The sequence below is a fragment of the Pleurodeles waltl genome, chromosome 6 (genome assembly GCF_031143425.1).
Source record: "Pleurodeles waltl isolate 20211129_DDA chromosome 6, aPleWal1.hap1.20221129, whole genome shotgun sequence".
Taxonomy (NCBI): Eukaryota; Metazoa; Chordata; class Amphibia; order Caudata; family Salamandridae; genus Pleurodeles; species Pleurodeles waltl.
Genome location: NC_090445.1, coordinates 1182510190 through 1182528683, shown reverse-complemented (window position 1 = coordinate 1182528683; position 18494 = coordinate 1182510190). Strand labels below are relative to the sequence as shown.

General features: G+C 43.1%; 1 protein-coding gene across 1 annotated transcript in view; it reads left to right on the top strand.

Moving 5' to 3' along the window:
• ALOX5 (arachidonate 5-lipoxygenase) overlaps positions 1-18494 on the top strand; it is an 859090-nt gene that overhangs the window by 393725 nt on the left and 446871 nt on the right. Inside the window, exon 6 of the mRNA XM_069240432.1 lies at positions 3403-3575. Within this exon, the coding sequence (XP_069096533.1) occupies positions 3403-3575 (173 nt within the window). The remainder of the gene's footprint in view (positions 1-3402; positions 3576-18494) is intronic.

The window sequence follows — 18494 nt, the reverse complement described above, 5'->3', positions numbered from 1 at the left end:
TTTTTTTTTAAAAACATTAATATGAATCAACTTAGCAGAGTCTCATTAGTACATGAATCAACAAAGCAAGAACTCAGTCATTTGTCTATTTGCATCAGATATTAGTGAACACCTTAACTAACCTCAAATTAGCAATAGCATGTTGGGCTTCATGCAAAACATTTTAGTGAACACGAATTTAGAAAACATCTAAACTAAGGCCTCTATCAAAATAGCAGTTGGCACCTAGAAAGCAAAGGCAAACAGACAATCACAATTTGCATCGGATAGTTACCAATCCAACAGATCAGCAAGCAGCGTCAGTCTTTAGTCCTCAGGACATCAGTTCATCAGCATCAGGCAAAGTTAGGACTGGGCAAAGTCTCAAGATAGCATAGCTAAGGAACAGATTACTTCCCTCAGATAGAGGAGAAAATAATATCAGGATAATGGGCAGAGGATGGTTTGGGTGACAGAACGACTAAAACGTAGTAACTGAGAAGTGTCCGAAAGAAAATGTAGAATGGCAATGCTGATTTCTCCTTGGGTCATGCAGTTAAGTCAAAACTGTCAATGCTGATTCCTCATTGGATAAAGTTTGGTGCCTCATTATCTCTGTCCAATGATTTGATTAGCACCTTGCTAGAATTTTCCACAGTTCACAGTTCCCAAGTCACAAATTGGTCCATGTTATTGACGTCTTCAACGGTTGGAATGGCAGGTAGAAAATGTTACGCTTTGTCTTCATTGTCTTCTCCTAGTACGGTTAACCTTGCACCTGCTACAAATTACACTGTTGCATCTAGCAAGAACATTGCCTTGAGCAAGCCGGTTCTCATGAGAAAGAATTTACTATGGCTACACATGTATGAAGTAAGGCAGCTAGGCCCAAGCCCTTACTAAGTTAAAGCCCTTTTGTTTAATGAAGCAAACTCTTTGCACACAACCCTAATTATGGCATACTAATACAAATTCAAAACATTATTGCATATTAATTCAGAATTTATAAGCCTTTTCATTAGCCTTTGTATACATTGGTAGCCGCTCCCCGTGGGCACATTTCAAACGTGTTTTGTCGCTGTGGGATGGGGCTGGGTCCAGCCACAAATAAATCCTGACCCAATATGCCAGACAATGGAAGGAAGAATAGTGAAATGTTAGACACAAAGAGTGATGTTTTGCATAGACAGAAACTTTGGGTACTGAGGGAAGTAGTACACAGGCTACACAGATTGACCACAGCCAGCTGTACACTGACCAATGATAAACTGATGGGTGCTACAGGTCTTCTCAGAGTCACACAGCTACTGCCCCCCACCCCATAACCAAATCCACATCTCAAACCAGACCTGCAAAAATCATTCTTTCACCCAGTTGACCATTTGAATTTGATGTGATCTTTCCTCCGCATTCTTAGAATCTACATCAATAATTTTTCAATTTAGATTAAAGATCATAATTATCTTGAAGCTTGAATGTGAAAAGATCAATTACAGTGAGCTACAACTTATAGAAAGCTCTTTGCCTATTTAGTAATTTGATTCATCATTCCCTACTCCTTTGAATTAACTATTTGAATCGACAGAAAGCTCATATTGGAGATCATTCATGACATTTGGGGGGTCATTACAACCCTGGCGGAAGGCGGAGAACCGGCGGTAAGACCGCCAACAGGCTGGCGGTCTTACTTTGTGGAATTATGACCATGCCGGTTATCGCCATGGTCATCCGCCGGTTCTCCGTTCCGCCCGCCAGGGCGGAGACTACTGCTGGGCTAGAGACCTGGGTCTCCAGCCCGGGGGCCGTCACTAGACCGCCTGCGGTATTCGGACCTGGCTTACCGCCGTGGATTTCCAGCGGTTTGAACCGCCATGAAATCCATGGCGGTAAGCACCATCAGTGCCAGGGAATTCCTTCCCTGGCACTGATAGGGGTCTCCACCACCCCCCACCACAACTCCCTCCCCTACCCCCCCACCACCCCTGCCACCCCCCAAAGGTGGCAGGGCCCCCCTCCCCACCCTGACCCCCAAAATCACATCACCCATACCCACACGACACGCACGCAGGCACCACCTACACACTTACACGCACACACGCCGACATACATGCCTACATCCACACACACAGTCAGACACGCACACCCACATTCAAACATACACGCACACATCCATACAGACATACCCACAGACATACACGCACTCATTCCCATGCACACAACACCCCGGCAAGCATACATGCACTCACACACCCCCTCTACATACACACACGCACACCCCCATGCACCCACACAACACACAACACCCCCTTACCCCCCCTCCCCTCACGGACGATCGACTTACCTGGTCCGACGATCTTCCGGTAGGGGACGGGAGCCATGGGGGCAGCTCCGCCGACACCACACCACCAACAGAACATCGCCACGGCGAATCACAGGACGTGATTCGCTGAGTGGTGTTCTGTTGGCGTGGCGGTGGAGGTGGAGCAACCTCCACTTCCCCGCCTCCCGCCAGTATGGCTGTTGGCGGCTCTCCGTCCGTAAAAGGACGGAGAGCTGCCAACGGTCATAATAGGCCGAGCGGCAAACCGCCGCCACTGGCGGTCTTCCGCACGGCGGTCCCTCAGCGGTCTTTCAAATAGACCGCTGAGGTCAAAATGACCCCCTTGGTTTTTTACATCTGCCTATTGCCTGCTGATGACTTTTGGAGGCAGCTTCATGGGGCTATAGCTTAGAATATCTTTGTCATGTACTTTTTTATGTCAAAGGTCACCCAGAGAACTATCTTTGTGGCTGCCACCTTTTTATAAAATGCTTGAATGACCCTACTTTACTGCTATGGCTTTGGTGATAAAGAAAGTGGCTGTTGCAGTTTGTATTGCAGTAGCACATTATTTTGAATCATTGGGTATGCAATGGAAAAATGTTAGGTAATTTTGGGTAGTTGTGTTTGTTGATTGCTCTAATTTCATGTAATAGTTATGTTTCTTCATTGTTTTCATGTGTCATCATAAGTCTTTCAGATGAGCGCATATCACTGGATTGAATTAAATGATTCTGTACATTCAGTGGGGAAAGCAATAGCTATGACACTGCCAGAAATCAACTCTGATTCCAGCACATTTTCAAAGGTGTTCCAAATCAAAGCCATGTTGTACTCAAACATATTAGCTGTTGATTCGAACACAGTTATATCTCCCTTACATTATTAAGTTGTTTTTCAACGTTTATAAGTAATGACCTAATTTATATTGCAAAAATACGAAAACATGGTTAGGTATTGTGACACTTAAGTTCATAAAAAAACCTGGTGATGGGTTGGCGTTCACATTCTAAGGTTTTGAGTGCTGTTCACTCAGGTTTAAAATTGTGTCTTTTAAAAACAGTAGTGTTAGGCACACTAATGTGAGTGTCTTTCCCTTACAGAATATGTGATGCAGCACTGGCAAGAAGACTTCATGTTTGGATATCAGTTCCTGAATGGGTGCAATCCAGTAATGATCACCAAGTGTGAAGCAATACCTGAGAACTTTCCAGTTACGTCAGAGATGGTGGAATGTAGTCTTGAACGGAGCCTTACACTAGAGGAGGAACTTGAGGTGCAATAATAAACTTAGACAACTTCAAAGTGGGGTTTGGGTTACACATGGGCCAACAAAGTGACTAGCACAAAAATATATGATACTAGACAATAAAGTTGGAAATATAATGGTTATTTTTATTGTAAAGTAAGACAAAATTGAGCCATTGTAAATCGTAAAAGACATATAAACCTGGCCACATATGCCCAATAGAGTAGATCCAATACCACCCAACCATAAAAGTAAACTACTTAATTACCCCATTTAGATGGCAACCACAGATGCCTCAGGCAATCCAGTGACACTAAGATGCAGCCACAATAGCACAGGCACTATTTCTGGTACTAGGGGGGTATCTACACGTTGAAGGCTTTAGACCAAGTCCAGAATATCATGTTGTAAGCATTTATATCAGCATAGTGTGTTTCCACCTGTTTTACTGTTTTATTGTTTTTTACTTCACACAGGGCTGCATGTTTTTGCTCCTAGTGCAGAACTGGCCAGTGCAGAACTGGGTTGAATGTATTCCAGGACCTCAGACTGGCATTGGGCAGTGTTAAAATACTATTAAAAAGCTCAGTGTAAAGAATCAGTAACAGCGCAGACCGCCTCTTCTACTGTAGATGCTTCAGTTATTCAGCTGAAGATCAGGATATTTTTCCCACTTTTATGTGGCTTCCGAAGCTTTACTGACCTTTTACATCTTTGGTGTAGTACCTATATAGCATTAAATAATTCTTAATTTAGATCTTAGGAATGTTTCACACTGTTTCTAGAATGTATGCAGTGCACCTCAGGGTCACCATGTGTACCCAAAGCCATTATCGCTCATCCCTAAAGAAGCCTCTTCATTACTTATGAGTCAAGGAAAATAGAGAGTCTTCCATGCCATAAATAATAGTATTACGATAGATGATGTCACCGATCATTCCTCTCTCCGTTCCGTCTATCAGGAGTGTAGCCCTTGTGTTAGTGTTTCTGTTACCACAGTGTACATGTTCTGAATTGAGTGTTCCTCCCACCAGCATTAAAACAGTATGTTATTGATCCTTCTCCCCCTCCATGGAGTAACCGTTTTGGAGGCATGGGCTGTCAGTCCAGCCAAAAGGATCCATCTGTATTTCCATCCATATTGAATCAACTCATCCCACATGCAGCGCATGGCCCGTTCACCCTATTGTAGCCAAAATTGCTGCCCCTCAATCCCCTCTGGGAAGTTCTGAAGGTAATGGTCCTCCATTGGCCATGATGACTAACTTTAGTTTGCTCCCTACGCATGGATGTTTATCAGTCTCCCTTGGTTACATCACTTGCTTGTAGCTTTGTCTGTGACTTTTTTTCTCTCAGGCTGCATCTTATCTTGAGATGGTCTAAGTGAGGAGCCATTGGTGGCCCATCTTCCCCATCTATGGTGACAAGCTGCATCCAAGTTCTGCTGTGCGGATGGGAGTCAGGGAGGAATCCTACAGCAGGGCCAGCAGATCTAGAATTTTATGAGCCTCCGAATGTGTGGGTATCTAATGAGTGACACCGGCTACTGTGAACGTCAAGGTAAAGGGGTAATCCCAGCAAGATTGTATGCCTTTCTCCATAAGGTATGATGCAACTGCTCTAAACCAGCTTCTGCTCTGTAGTGTAATGGGAAAGAGGTCTTAGTAGAGGTAAAGCGTGGCCCCACCTGACACCCAGGCATCATGGGCCGCGCACATGAGCGCTTTTTTCTGTTTAAAATGATGTTCACATATAAGAAGGTCTGGCAGGGTCTTTCCCATGTCACTTATCTCCTGACTCAGTGTGTTCGATCTAGTTGGACTCTTCCATTGTGAGACGGGGGAGGATGTGCTTGAAGAGGCGTTTGATATTGTCCTCCTGAGTTTCTGCTCCAGTTGTATTGGGTATACCTTTAATGCTCATGTTTGAGCTTTGTGATCTATTTTCCAAGGCCAATAAGTGCCTCTGTAAGTCTGTGTTCTGATCTCGAAGCTCCAGCCACCACGCTTCAAAAAGCCTCCAGTTCTTCCTCCCTGGAGTCACCTGTGGTCTCCAGTGTGAAGACCTGTTGCTCCATGTACCCCAGTTTGAGTCTGACATCCTTTATTTCCTTGGCAACACTGCTGCAAGACTTGCTTATGAGTTCTTCCATGAAGGTGCGTGTAAGAGGGATTTCTTTTGAGGACTGTGTAGTAGATCTGTGTGGGGAGGGTTCTCTGATTTCTCCCTATCCTTCTTGTATTTCTCTTCCCCCTTTTGGTTTCTTTGTTGCTGCTTTGTTTAAGAGTTCTTTCAGTTTGGGGTTCTTTCTATGCTTAGTGGAAGCCTTTGTAATAATGATCAGATCACCTGGGTCTGAGAAGGGGTAATTGTTTCGGTCAACTCACCAACAATGCAGGTGGTTGAGCTTAGGCCTGGATGGTACTTGTGGAGTTACAAAAAAACTCCATAAGATTACACTGAAGTCAGCAAATGAGTGGAAATAGGCATGTTGCGCTGCTCTAGCTGTGATTTCGTGCTAGGAACTCTTTCCATGCTGTGCCACCTTCTGCTGGATTCAGCCCTCACCAGCTCCTTGCTTCTTAAGGATACAAACCATGCCGGGATGTCTGGGTCCCCGCAGCTGGTACGCAAGGAGTCTTCAGTGAGGCGAGCCGACTCTCCACCAGGTGCAGATGGGCCCAAGTATCTTATAAGGAGAATTCCTACGTGAGTGCTGTTTTGCTGCACTGCCGCCATGTTCTCAATACAGGCATCCAGAGCTGGTTGCCACACAATTGAAGTTTTTAGGGTACTGGGCTCCACGACCACTTCTCAGCAGGCGGCCCTAAACGCAAGGTCTCTTTCTCATCATCTCCCAGTTCGGGAGCCCTAGGAGTGTTGGTGAAAACAGCTCTGAATCAGGCACGGAGCAGGGAGAAAGAATTCCTACTTTACTGCTATTGTGGACATGCCACCATGGTTCACATTCAGAAGAGTGTGAAAATCAAAGCCTTCACAACAAAGGGTCTTCAAACAACAGAAATTGGACAGAGAATGGTCCACCTCAGCAGAAGACATGGAAGTGCCACAAATAAGCACACTGAAAAGTAAAAGATATGGCTACTGTCAAATTTTTAAATAAGGGCTGTCCCTCTATGTAGGTCAGAGCAAGCTTACTTACGTTTAGAGTGTATACATAGCTATACATTCTAAAATGGTATCTGACAATGTTTGACATTGTCCTGCATCCACCAAACTAAACAAATACCCATTAAACCTGAAAATGGAATTTTCATGAGAAAAACTGTTACAGCCAATTCCGATATGAGTACTTGCTGCCTACCTCACTTGGTCCCCTAGCCCAGGGGGACGGGTAGCTGACATTTCTCCTTGGCAACAGCCCAGGGTGGGACTTCATCCCCCAGGCTTCCTGGCTCCCTGCAAGATATAAATAAGACGCGACCTCGCGCAGGGCGGGACGCGTAGCTGACATTTCTCCTTGGCAACAGCCCGGGGTGGGACTTCATCCCCCAGGCTCCCCGGCTCCCTGCAAGATATAAATAAGGTGCCCGTCTTCGCCCGTCATCGCCCAGTAGAGGCCGGGCAGGGCGCACCAACTTGGCCGGTGAACTAAGTGTCAAGTAAGAGTTAGAGAACTTTTCTTTTTTTTCTTCTTCTATCTGGGCTGTTAAATACATTTACCTTATCAACTATTATGGGGTAAAGGAAAGCCGTCAATCCCCCTCTGCCACTGAATGGCACTAAAAAACGCTCTAGCAAACAAGTGAGCTCGGCAACTTCTTAAGGACCGAATACCCATGATCAAACTGATTTATTGTTTGAGGAAGTAGAGGCTATACTGAAAAATAACACTCTTTCAGCCGGGGGTATGCCTACTAAGAAGAACTTCTCTCGAAGTGGGAAAATCCCAGAGATTTTTACTAGAAAGAAGAGGATGCAATTATCATACTCTCCCTTAGAGGTTGTTGGAAGGGAGGAACTGCATATTTCAAGGAAAACTGCCACACCTCTATCGCCGGCAATACCCTGTAGTGTCCCTAGTTCTCCATCATGTCAGAGGGGCACTTCTTCTGAGGGAGTATGGTCCCTTCCTCTCCCGCTAAGTCCAGTGGTAAGGGGGGTCCCAAATATACTGTGCACTAATGGATTTCATCCACTGGCAGAGGAAGGGGCCCTACCCATGGGAACATTACAATATCTGTCTGGAGTAGTCACTGATGATAATATCTTGACCAATCCTCAGTTTGACTCCAAAGGGTTGGAACCATTAGATAACGGAATTAACATGGCTCTTATTCTACAGAAGGTGGATGAAGTTAAGGGTTTGGTCTTATCATTAACAGGACTAATGAAGGAGAAAATGTCACACAAATGTGGTTGTAAATGTCAGAGGGGTGGTGGGAAGACAAGGGGGGACAATAACCCTGTTACATCTAAACTAATTATATCAGATGACATCCCCCTTAGGGTGCCAGCAAGAACTTCTGCTTGTGAAAAACTGTCTATAATTTGTGCAAAGGGTCATCAGTCAGATCTTGTAAGTGACCTTACAAACGATCACAGCTTTTAATTTCAGGGATTCTTTGGGAAATCAGATATGTAATACTGCTTATCCCTACTGATATCCCTAAAGTAGCTGGTAGGGGGGTCGGCCTCCTTTCCCCCACGACTAAATCATTTGAACTTCCCACTAATATTCCTTCATATAATGACGCTAGTGGACCAGCAACCATGGCCCAGGGTCTAGGCCCAAAAAGTGGTGATAGTAGAATCTACATGGTTGATGTCCCAAAGCTGACACCAGGCTCTGTTGAGAATCACAAATCTTTGGTCAACAAGGAATTCACTGGCTACGCATCCGACGCAACTGTCTTTCAGTTATTCGCTCAGATATTCTCGCATCGTGTAGATATAGTCCCCCGGGATCGAACTTTGATTTAATTTCTGTCCATCTTGTTGATAAATTACTGGTGAACCAATTTATGGCTTTTGATCTACGTACCCGCCAGTACAGGGAGTCAAGCAAGGGGGGTATTAGTCTTGTATTGAAGCCACCTAGTGCTTGCTTGACCGTAACCCATGGAAGATCAAATTATTCCCAGGAAAGTGATTCATCTATGGCAGTAAAAATTCCTTGTGTGCTGCCAACCCATGTATGACTAAATATTGTTCAGGAAGCACTTACTAGGATTCACCTTGAGGACTTGCACACGAACGAGATCAACAGGGTGGTGCCACTTGGGACTTACAATGAGGATATGCACATGAAGGAGGTTGGATGCCTGATCCATGGAATTGAGTTAGACAGCTATGAGTTAACTTTACTGACTTGGAATTTAGCTGGCCTTGATAGGAATTTGGCTGACCCAGAGTGGATTACTTTTATTATTAACCAGGACATTTGTTTGTTCCAGGAAACTTGGGCAGAGGAAAATTTTTATATAGATGGGTTTCTCTCATTTAGTATTTCTACCCAACCACCAGAGAAGGGTTTAGGCCGTGCCAAAGGAGGTTTGCTAGTTCTTTTAAATAAGAAGCTGCAATGTGACCATATGATACTAAACATTGACTCTGTTGATTTAATGCACTTCCAAATCTCTTTTCAGCAGAATTTTAAAATCATTTTTATTAATGTTTATGCCCGGTCTGTTCCACGAGGCTCTGAGTCTCAGACCTTAGTTTTATTGTCCGAATTTTTAGATACCTTGCATCCTTCGACCCTTTTATTTATAGCAGGTGATTTGAATTCTACTTTTGAACATTCTGGTCTGCTCAGGGGATTAACAGTTGAAGAGGATGAACTCTGGGGAATTCAACAGATAATTAACTCTCGGTATTGCACTTGTTCTTGTGTGGCCTCTCAGTTGGCCTCTTTATGCTTAAAGTATGGCCTCAGGGCTTGCAATGGTCGTACGCTTTCTGGTTTAAAAATTGCGCCCAAATTCAAACGAGGTATGTCCACAAGTGTTATTGATTATTTTCTGGTGGACGTTAGGTTGTGGCCTCTGTTGAGGGACATGAGGGTAGATTTGCGAGTGAGAGAGTGATCACTACCCCCTGCTTCTTACTCTTTCTGGGGTCGTGTTTAGGAGAACACTTAATAATCAACACACAGTGGTTCCAACCCCATGCTTGAATAATAATTCTACAAGGGTGATGTCTAACCCCTATTTGTTAGGTGGGATCTACCAGCTGTTTTTAAACAATTTGGTAGCTTATGAAGAGCAGGATGCTAATAATATTCCTATACTTAGTGTACATGATAATATGTCTAAACAATTACAGAGCTTCTTTTACAAAAAGGCTGGCTTTAGGCCCCGTGATGATAAATTGGTTAGCAATGGATGGTTTGATGAAGCTTGCTCCAGGGCGAAATCTGGGTTAAAAATAGCTATCACGACTGGTTCCTTAGGGGGGATCCTACAAGCCACACGTATATACAAGGAGACCATATCACAAGCAAAAAGGTTATGGGAAGACTCCATCTGGCGGGAACTATTGGATGCTTCAAAATCTAACAATAATATGCTGTTTTGGGAACTGTTGTCTAAAAGACAAAGAGGGGGTAGGAGCAATATCAAGAATCACATACAACCAGAAAGCTGGGTGGATCACTTCTCCCGTCTTTATGCTACACCTGGTAATGTCTTGGTATGCGATTCTCAAAGTGGTGATCATGTTCTCTCATTGATGTCAAATGTGAATATTAGTCTTGATTTACCAGGGGAGGGTGCCAACGCTCCTGAGGATTATATTTTTTTCTCCATGGAAGAAACCCTTGATGCAATCAAATCATTAAAACCAGGCAAAGCTCCTGGCCGGATAAGCTTCCTGGAGATCTTTATAGATCAGAGCCAGTCATATGGTACTGGTATATAAATTTGATCTCAAATAAAATTGCTGCATGTGGTGAAATCACGAGTACGTGGAAAGGAGCCGAAATCATCCCTATCTATAAAAAGGGTAATGCTAATCTCCAAATCAACTATAGACCAATTAGTCTCATTGATAATTTACAAAAAAAGGTTTGCTAAACAACTTTTAGGGAGGCTAACTAGTTGGGTTCAAGACCATCAGATCCTCTCTCCACTTCAGGCGGGTTTCCACCCAAAAACCAGCATGGTAGATCAGGTTTTTAGGTTGGCCATCCTATATTGGAAATATGTAGCCCTTGCCAAGCAACACTTATATGTTGTTTTTGTAGATCTACGATCTCCTTTTGATCTAGTCCCTAGAGAAAAACTGTGGGAAGTGCTGCATAGATTAGGAACCCCAGCTAAAATAATTCTAATGCTAAAGCGACTACACGAAAATACACCATGCCCAAGTGCGATGGGGTAATCAAGGTGTGCTGACTGGCAAAAAAAATCCTATTCAAAGGGGAGTTCATCAGGGCTGTGTGATGGCTCCGATATTATTTACGTTATTTATTAATGAGGTGGTGCAGGCCCTGATTTCCTGTCAGAACGATGCTCCTTCACTGAATGCACAGAAAATTCCTATTCTTCTTTTTGCTGACGGTTCACTTCTTATCTCTAAGACACCAGTGGGTCTACAAACTCTTGCTGACAGATTTAAATTATTCTGTAGGGACTATGGGCTGGAGTTGAATATTAGCAAAACTAAATTGATGGTGTTTAATTCTGGACCTTGCAGGAGATGCACCATTAAACTGGATGGAGTTTCTCTAAGCAAGGTTAGTTCAATAGATTATTTGGGGGTGAGGTTAACAAGTAAGTTACATTGGGAGGACCAGATCAGTAAAAGCGCAGGGGACCAATGCACTAAATTCAGCCCTAATCGATTAGGATAAAACCTTTGTTCGGGCTTCGTTATCCACGTCAAGTAATGCTCTAACATGGACGATGCCATTATTGCAAACATCTTATTACTGAAGACATACATAAAACACTTTCTATTCTAAGCTCCTTGCTGTTTAACTAATATGACTCAATCACCTTTGCCTTACAACTTTCGGTGACTTGTTCTGGCTTTTTAAAACGTACCCACACCCCACCTAATAGAACACCTGTTTTACATATGTTAACCATGGTGTTGATGTCCTATTATCTAATTTCAGGCAATCTGCCAAAACCTGTCTAGAAAGAAATGTCTGGGGAGTGCTCCAGATTTTTACCCATAAGAGCAAATGCTCCAGCTTAATACGGTCCTCAGTATAGCCCTCTCCCAACTCCATATGGCTAATAAAGCTGGCGGTGGCTCTAGCTGTAGCTAATAGCCTGCAGAAAAAAAGTTTTCAATAGTCTGAAGTTTCCTACCCCCAGAATAGGTGCATACGCCAGCTTCATCTGCCCCTATGGCTAAACGGACATTTGCCCTAGTTTTTAAAAAAAAATCTGAATATAGCATTACCCATTACCCTCATTTTGTGGGCCCTGAGGGCTATTAGCTTATCCAATTTCCAGTTTGAATAAAACAAACTGCTTAAATAATTAAATGTCTGAGTTTTTACAATAGATTCCTCCCCCACCAAGTAGAAAACCTTGTGCTTATTCTTTCTGGGACCATAAGACATTACAAAAGGCATTTGGTCACTGACTTTGTTTAAACCATCTAAGAGTTTGTGCAGACCAATAACTGTTCATACCAATAAAACTGCGACATCCATATATAGCAATATTGGGAGTAGCTGGTTACATATTTCGGGAACATCTTCAGTCAGTCAGCTAATGCTTTATAAAGAGAGTTTATATAAAATAAAAAAAGAAAAGGCACTAAAATGCAGCCTTTTCTAACGCCCCTGATTACAGTGATTGGGGCTGTACAGTCACCACTGTGGGAGTAACACACCGTGGTAGTCAATCCCTGATGAATGTAACTTTTTATCTATACCTGCTCGTTCCATCATATCCCATAAGACTACCCTGTATACCATATTAAATGTGCAGGGAAGGTCCATGAAGGCCAGATGTAAAACACCATGCTTGTCCATCCTGTATTTTCCCAAAATGAGGGTGAGATTTAGAGCCTGTTCTGTTGTCCCTAATCCCGGGCGGAAGCCAAATTGCACAGGACTAAAAAAGCAGTTCTCCTCAGCTCAAGATTCTAGTTTCTCAAGGATAACCCTACCCAGTATCTTCAATGATGAATCAACGAAATTGGGCAATAGGGTGCAGGCAAGCTCCGATCCCCTTTCTTGAAGATGGGAAAAATAATTGATTCCTTCCAGGAGGAGATCGGGCCTGCCTTAATTTCAGCCCTCAGGACGTTCATGACCGGTGGGGGCCAGAGATCTATGTTTGATTTAAACAGGTTATCTGGTACCCATCGGGGCCTAATGCCTTACCCAGGGTGACGCCTCCTATAGCATTATAAACCGAGGCTAGATCCAGAATGTCTGCCACCCAGCTATCCTCACATTTGTGGGTACTAGCCTTTACTATCTCAAATACTTTATTTCCGGGATTGAATATTGCAGTAAATTTGTTAACCCAGTCCTGATCAGGGATATGACGCATAATCTCGCTAAGTTTACTGTCTGCGAAAAAAGGATGGTTTACTATGCTCCAAAACAGCCTATTATCCTTTAGCTCAGTGATCTTACATAGATCTTCCCATGCTCTTGTTCTAAGTTCAGCCTTCCTCTGCTTGAGGACTTGCTTGTATTTAGCTCTTACCAGTCTTACCCTTTCCATACCCACAGGGTTACTATTTGTAGCCACCCTAAGTGCCTGGAGGGTGGTTGTGCAATCATAGGAAAACCAAGAACAGGTAGGACGTTCCTTGGTTGAATTTTTAAAGTTAGCTCATGTGAAACTGCCTTACATAGGTCTCCAAAACTTTTTAAAATAAACAGGGTCATCTAGAAGGGAGGAGCAGTCCAAGACCTCTCTGTTGTTTGTAGAAGCCAGAACTTATGTTAGGGTCAATCACTGCACCCTTTTATTCACTGAGTAAGAGACTGGAGCGATTTGCCACGCAGTTGTGCTATTGACCACTTGGAACGCAAAAAAGAAATTTGATAGTGATCACTGAATGGACCGGTAAGCACATTTTAAAACTTAAAAGCAGCTGGCTGAGGTCTCTAGATAATAATACAAAGTCAATCGTAGAGCCCCTCACCTGCCTACAAAAGTAGGTAAATTTGGCTTATGGAGTCCCCGGACTTCCAAATTCCTTGTATACCTTCCATAGAAACCTACCATCCCCAGAATTGAACTAATTTCCTCCCTAGACTCAGGTTCCTTCAATTTAATAATGGCGTCAACTTCAACTTGATTTTGTTTAGGTCTAAAACCATCACCAGATACTAAGGGGCCTATTTGTACTCAGTTCGCATCAACTTTGTGTCATTTTTATTGACGCAAATTTGGTGCAAACTTAAGTCCATATTTATGGATGAGTGAACCTACTTTGGGTCAATGACATGCAAGGTAGGCTTTCCCATCTAAAAAATGGTGCTATACCCATAGGCCCATATTTACCCCATGCTAAAATGACGCACGGGTGGGAGGAGGGGCTAAATACTGGTGCAAAGCTTGCTTTGTATCATTATTTAATGCCTGGGTCAGACCAGGCGTTAAGGGACCTGTGGACCCATTTTCTTGGTTAAACACCATGGAATGGTTCCTCAGGTGCCCTCCCCAAGTCCCAGGAAAAATCCCACTCACACCAGAGGGACTCCAGAGGATGGGGTACCCCATCCCAAGTAAGTATTGTTAAGTATGTTTTTTTTTTTTATTTAAAGTGCCATCAGGGGCCCTAACTTGAGTGCAATGGCCATGCCCAGGGGACACTTGCAAGCCGTTGGGGTGGTGGGCATGACTCCTGTCTTTCCTAAGACAGGAGTCATGTTTTTTTGGTGGTTGTGCGCCAGGAAATTGCACTAATCTCGTTAGAGGCATTTATTTTTTGCCTCTATCCAGGCTAGGGTCATGTTCTGTACGCACAACCACCTCCACCTGGTTAGCGTCTTTTTCTAAGACACTAGCCCAAGTTTAGTGCCGGCTTGTGCCATTCAATAAATACAGCACCCCACTGGCGTTGTTATATGACGCAAGCGTTAGCGCAGTTTTGTGGCAAAAAGCATCAATCTGTACCTAAGTGTGCTATATAGCTGACTTCCAACATACCGAATTCGTATTTTCAATTTTTTTATGTTAAAATTGCTTCCATTAACCTTCGCAATACTACACGCACTCTGGTGTCATGCTCTTCCATAGTGCTAGCAAAAACCAGTGCATCGTCTTGGTAACTCTTCACACCCTTTATGTCCTTCAGTACTGTGGTAATTGTACACTGGAAAACTGAAGCAGCTGGCACAAATCCAAATGGCATTTTTATTAACCTAAAAGCTCCCATATGTATTGGAAACGCCGTATGTTCTTGAGACATGCTTTCTAACTTGGCATGGTGGTAGGCTGAGGCTAAATCTAGTGTAGTGGACAATTTTGCTCTTCCTGTCAGAATTGTTTATTCTAAGTTAGAAAGAGGAAATTTATCAACTACTACTTCATTATTAAGTGCTCTATGGTCCACTCATAATTTTATATCACCATTGTTTTTTGACCACCAAAACAACTTCTTTTCAAAGGTGGCTCATCTTTTAACAATAACTCTTCCCTGGTCCTATCACTTTAGCATTTCAGTATTATTGGTCACGGATTCCTTCTTCAAGTGTTGCGACAAGCTTACAAGTTTACAAGTTGTAACAAGTTTTCTAGGACTAAGGATGTATTCTTCTACCATTTCATCTTTTCCTTGTTCTCTCTTTCTGACATGGTACATTTCCATTATTGTGCTCACCCTTGGAATTAAACGCTGATGCATCTTCAACAAACATGTCTCATAATCATTGAAATCTGTTTGTTCCATTGCACTTAATTCTGGCAAATTTTCGAAAATGTCTTGCCCTTCACCTCCCAGACAATGCATTAACAATGCATACTTTCTTTCTGCATGCAAACTAGTGCCACAAACCCTTGCGTAATGGGCAAACATTTTCTTTCATATGTTCCACCTCACAGGTGGTTCGCCTGGGCTACTTGGGAAGAACAGTGGTGGTGTTACAATCTTCTTTCTCCTGCTATAAATTACCCCCAACACAGTTATCACCCTTTCAACATTAAATTAATATACACACTTATCCAACCAACTACACTCCTACTCACCCTTGTATAGTATTACTGCTCAATATGCAAACCCCACACAATAGGTTCTGGGTACTATCCCTTTTCCAGCAGATTAGAGTGTGCCTATCACTGATATCATGCTGGGTGTAACAAGATCTGTCAAGATTACAGTGTGCCTATCACTGAAGACAGATTCAATTCAAGGGTGATTTGATGAATGTGCGCCACTCAGTCTTTGGGTGGGCCTGTCACTGATAACAAGCTGGCCGTAACAAGATCCTTCCAAATTGCAGTGTGCCTATCACTGAAGATAGGCAGAGAACGAGAGTGTCTGCTAACTGAAATACCACAATAACACCATTCAATCTTTAGGTATGCCTGTCATTGTGTGAAGGCTTATACAAGACGATACCTGAACAAACGAATCACTGTAAGCACGTAGTGAGCCTCGTTTGCCAACTTCACTACCTCAAGATGGCAGGCAATAACGTTCTTTAGGAGATTCCCCTAGTCTTTTACTATGTTTATTTCTAAGGGCAGTGAAGCTTGTTTCCTCAATACGATCCTTTGTTTTTACAGCCAGGGCAGTGTGTTTCCTAAGCGGGCCAAGCTTTTCTCCCGACTTTGAAACGCAGATACGTTCCAAGCAATTCTGAAAGGCCTCACCTCCCACCTGATAAATATCGCACTTCTGGTTCTCATCGAACCAGACAGTCCGCCTCACTGTCTACACCAGGTGAGAACTGCTCACGAGTTCCGGCAGCTCCGTTGTCCTCCAATTAAAAACTGAGCTGAAGGGAGCGTTGTAGCTTCACTGCTGCTGTGCCGATCTCCATGTCGAGGCGTTCCTCATCTTTTAGTGGGCTTCTCATCAGCAATGTGACATTCACAAGCATAGATTCATAAGTGATCATGGTTGAGGATAAAGAATGAGTTGATGTTTATTGAGAAACACCCCATCCATCAACAGCTCACGAGCAACTAAAACAGAACTCTTTCTTTACAACATTCTATGTTATTCTTCTGTGCATGTGATTCTGAAGTAGAGCACACATGCTGAAGACATCAAATATTGATCAGCATATGTCAGCATTTTAGTGGAAGCCAATATTCACAATAAACCCAAAGATCGTTCAAATACATTTTAGATCATTCGGACAAATACGGTAATTACTTACTAAAGGTTGAGGTATCAGTGATCACACCTGAAAATGTTAATAATCATATGAATATAGGTCTTACATTATTCAACAGAACAATGGACTGGATTATGATTAGGACAGTGCAGTTAATGATCTGTAAAGACTGCGTAGCTACATGTATCAGACAATATTCTCCCATGTACAGAGCAAATTAATGGGGAAATAGGTGCAACTATGAGTCATGAGTCGCCAGTTTCCTTAATTGTTACAGAGCAAAGTCACAGATTGCAGCACATGTAATATGAGTTTTTTTGGAGAATGTCAACAAAATGGAATTTGGGGAATGCCCAAATATAATCAAGTTATTTTCTAGTACTGGAGAATGAACCATAAGCAGCCTCTTCACTAACTTTCGAACCACGGAGTAACTGCTCAGGACCCTTTGGATTTAAAATAAATAAAATTGCAGCCAATTTTCAAAGTGAAAAATTGTTATTGTAGGTCCATGTTATATTTGTATTGTGGTACTATACTTTATGGTGTTATGATTATTTCAAAGTACAGAGTATGCTTTTTACATGGCTTCTTTGCACTGTTTGGTGGTTTATTCAAACGAAGGGTCTTTTCCTTCAGATATCCTTGCGGGGGGGGGGAACAGAGTGTCAGGGCCCAAGATGGCCATGTTTATTTGGAACTCCAACCATAGTTCTCTTGTTTCATAGCCAGGTGGAGCGCCGATGGGGCGAAGTGAATCAGAAACTCAGGCGTGAGGTGGCCAGCAGTCAGTGAGGCATGCTTTTAGTGACCCATGGGCAGAAGAAAATGGTGGCAGTGGTGGCGGCCCTGTAGCACTTTCTCCCTATATGTGGTATTGGACTGAAAGAGTGAACCGGGGCTGCAGAGAGAGCTGAGAAAGGATAATATGCAGCAAATGAAGTGGGGCCAGGTCTTGACACCCTGATCAGGGGCACACGAGTACAACAATAGGATATAGGCAAAGGTCTATGGATGGGGCCTTCCTGATAATTGGACTTTCCCCTGCCACCGACAGGGACAGAGAACTGCACCATATCATGGCATCATAGACTATGCCCAGGAAAGTGATTTTAAAGGACATGGTGCCAAATGTTTTTTACGAATCTAGCCCGAAAAGCAGCTAGCCTGTTTGTGACCAGACACTTATTTTGAAAAACGATCTCTACTGATAAGTCGGGTTGAAAAATAAGGATTTGGATTGAGTCACAAACAGACCTACCTAATAATTATTAATTAGGTAGGTCACACATTATGACTCAATCCAATTAGTCACAATCACAAGGATGGTGGTCTGGAAGGGATCGCTAATCCTGGCACTGGTTTTAAATAAAGTTAACTTTCTTTGAAGCAACTCAAATTCTTCTAAATAAACAGAGTAGCTTTTAAATACCAAGGGCCTCATTTAAGAAAAGTGGCACAGCATCCAATGCAGCACCACTTTTCTTGCGCCCCTCAGTGCCCTACCAATGCCACCACATGTGTGCTGTATTCAACATACGGCGCACCATTGGGGTAGTTAGGGAACTAGCATCAACATTTTTTATCCTAGTTTTGCCCTTTGCAGGATTAGCGTAAAAAAATGTTAATGCTCATCCTGCAAAGCACCTTGAGGCCCATTCTAAATAATGGTGTGCTTACTTTTAATGTCTGCTCTGTGCAAGCATTAACAATGC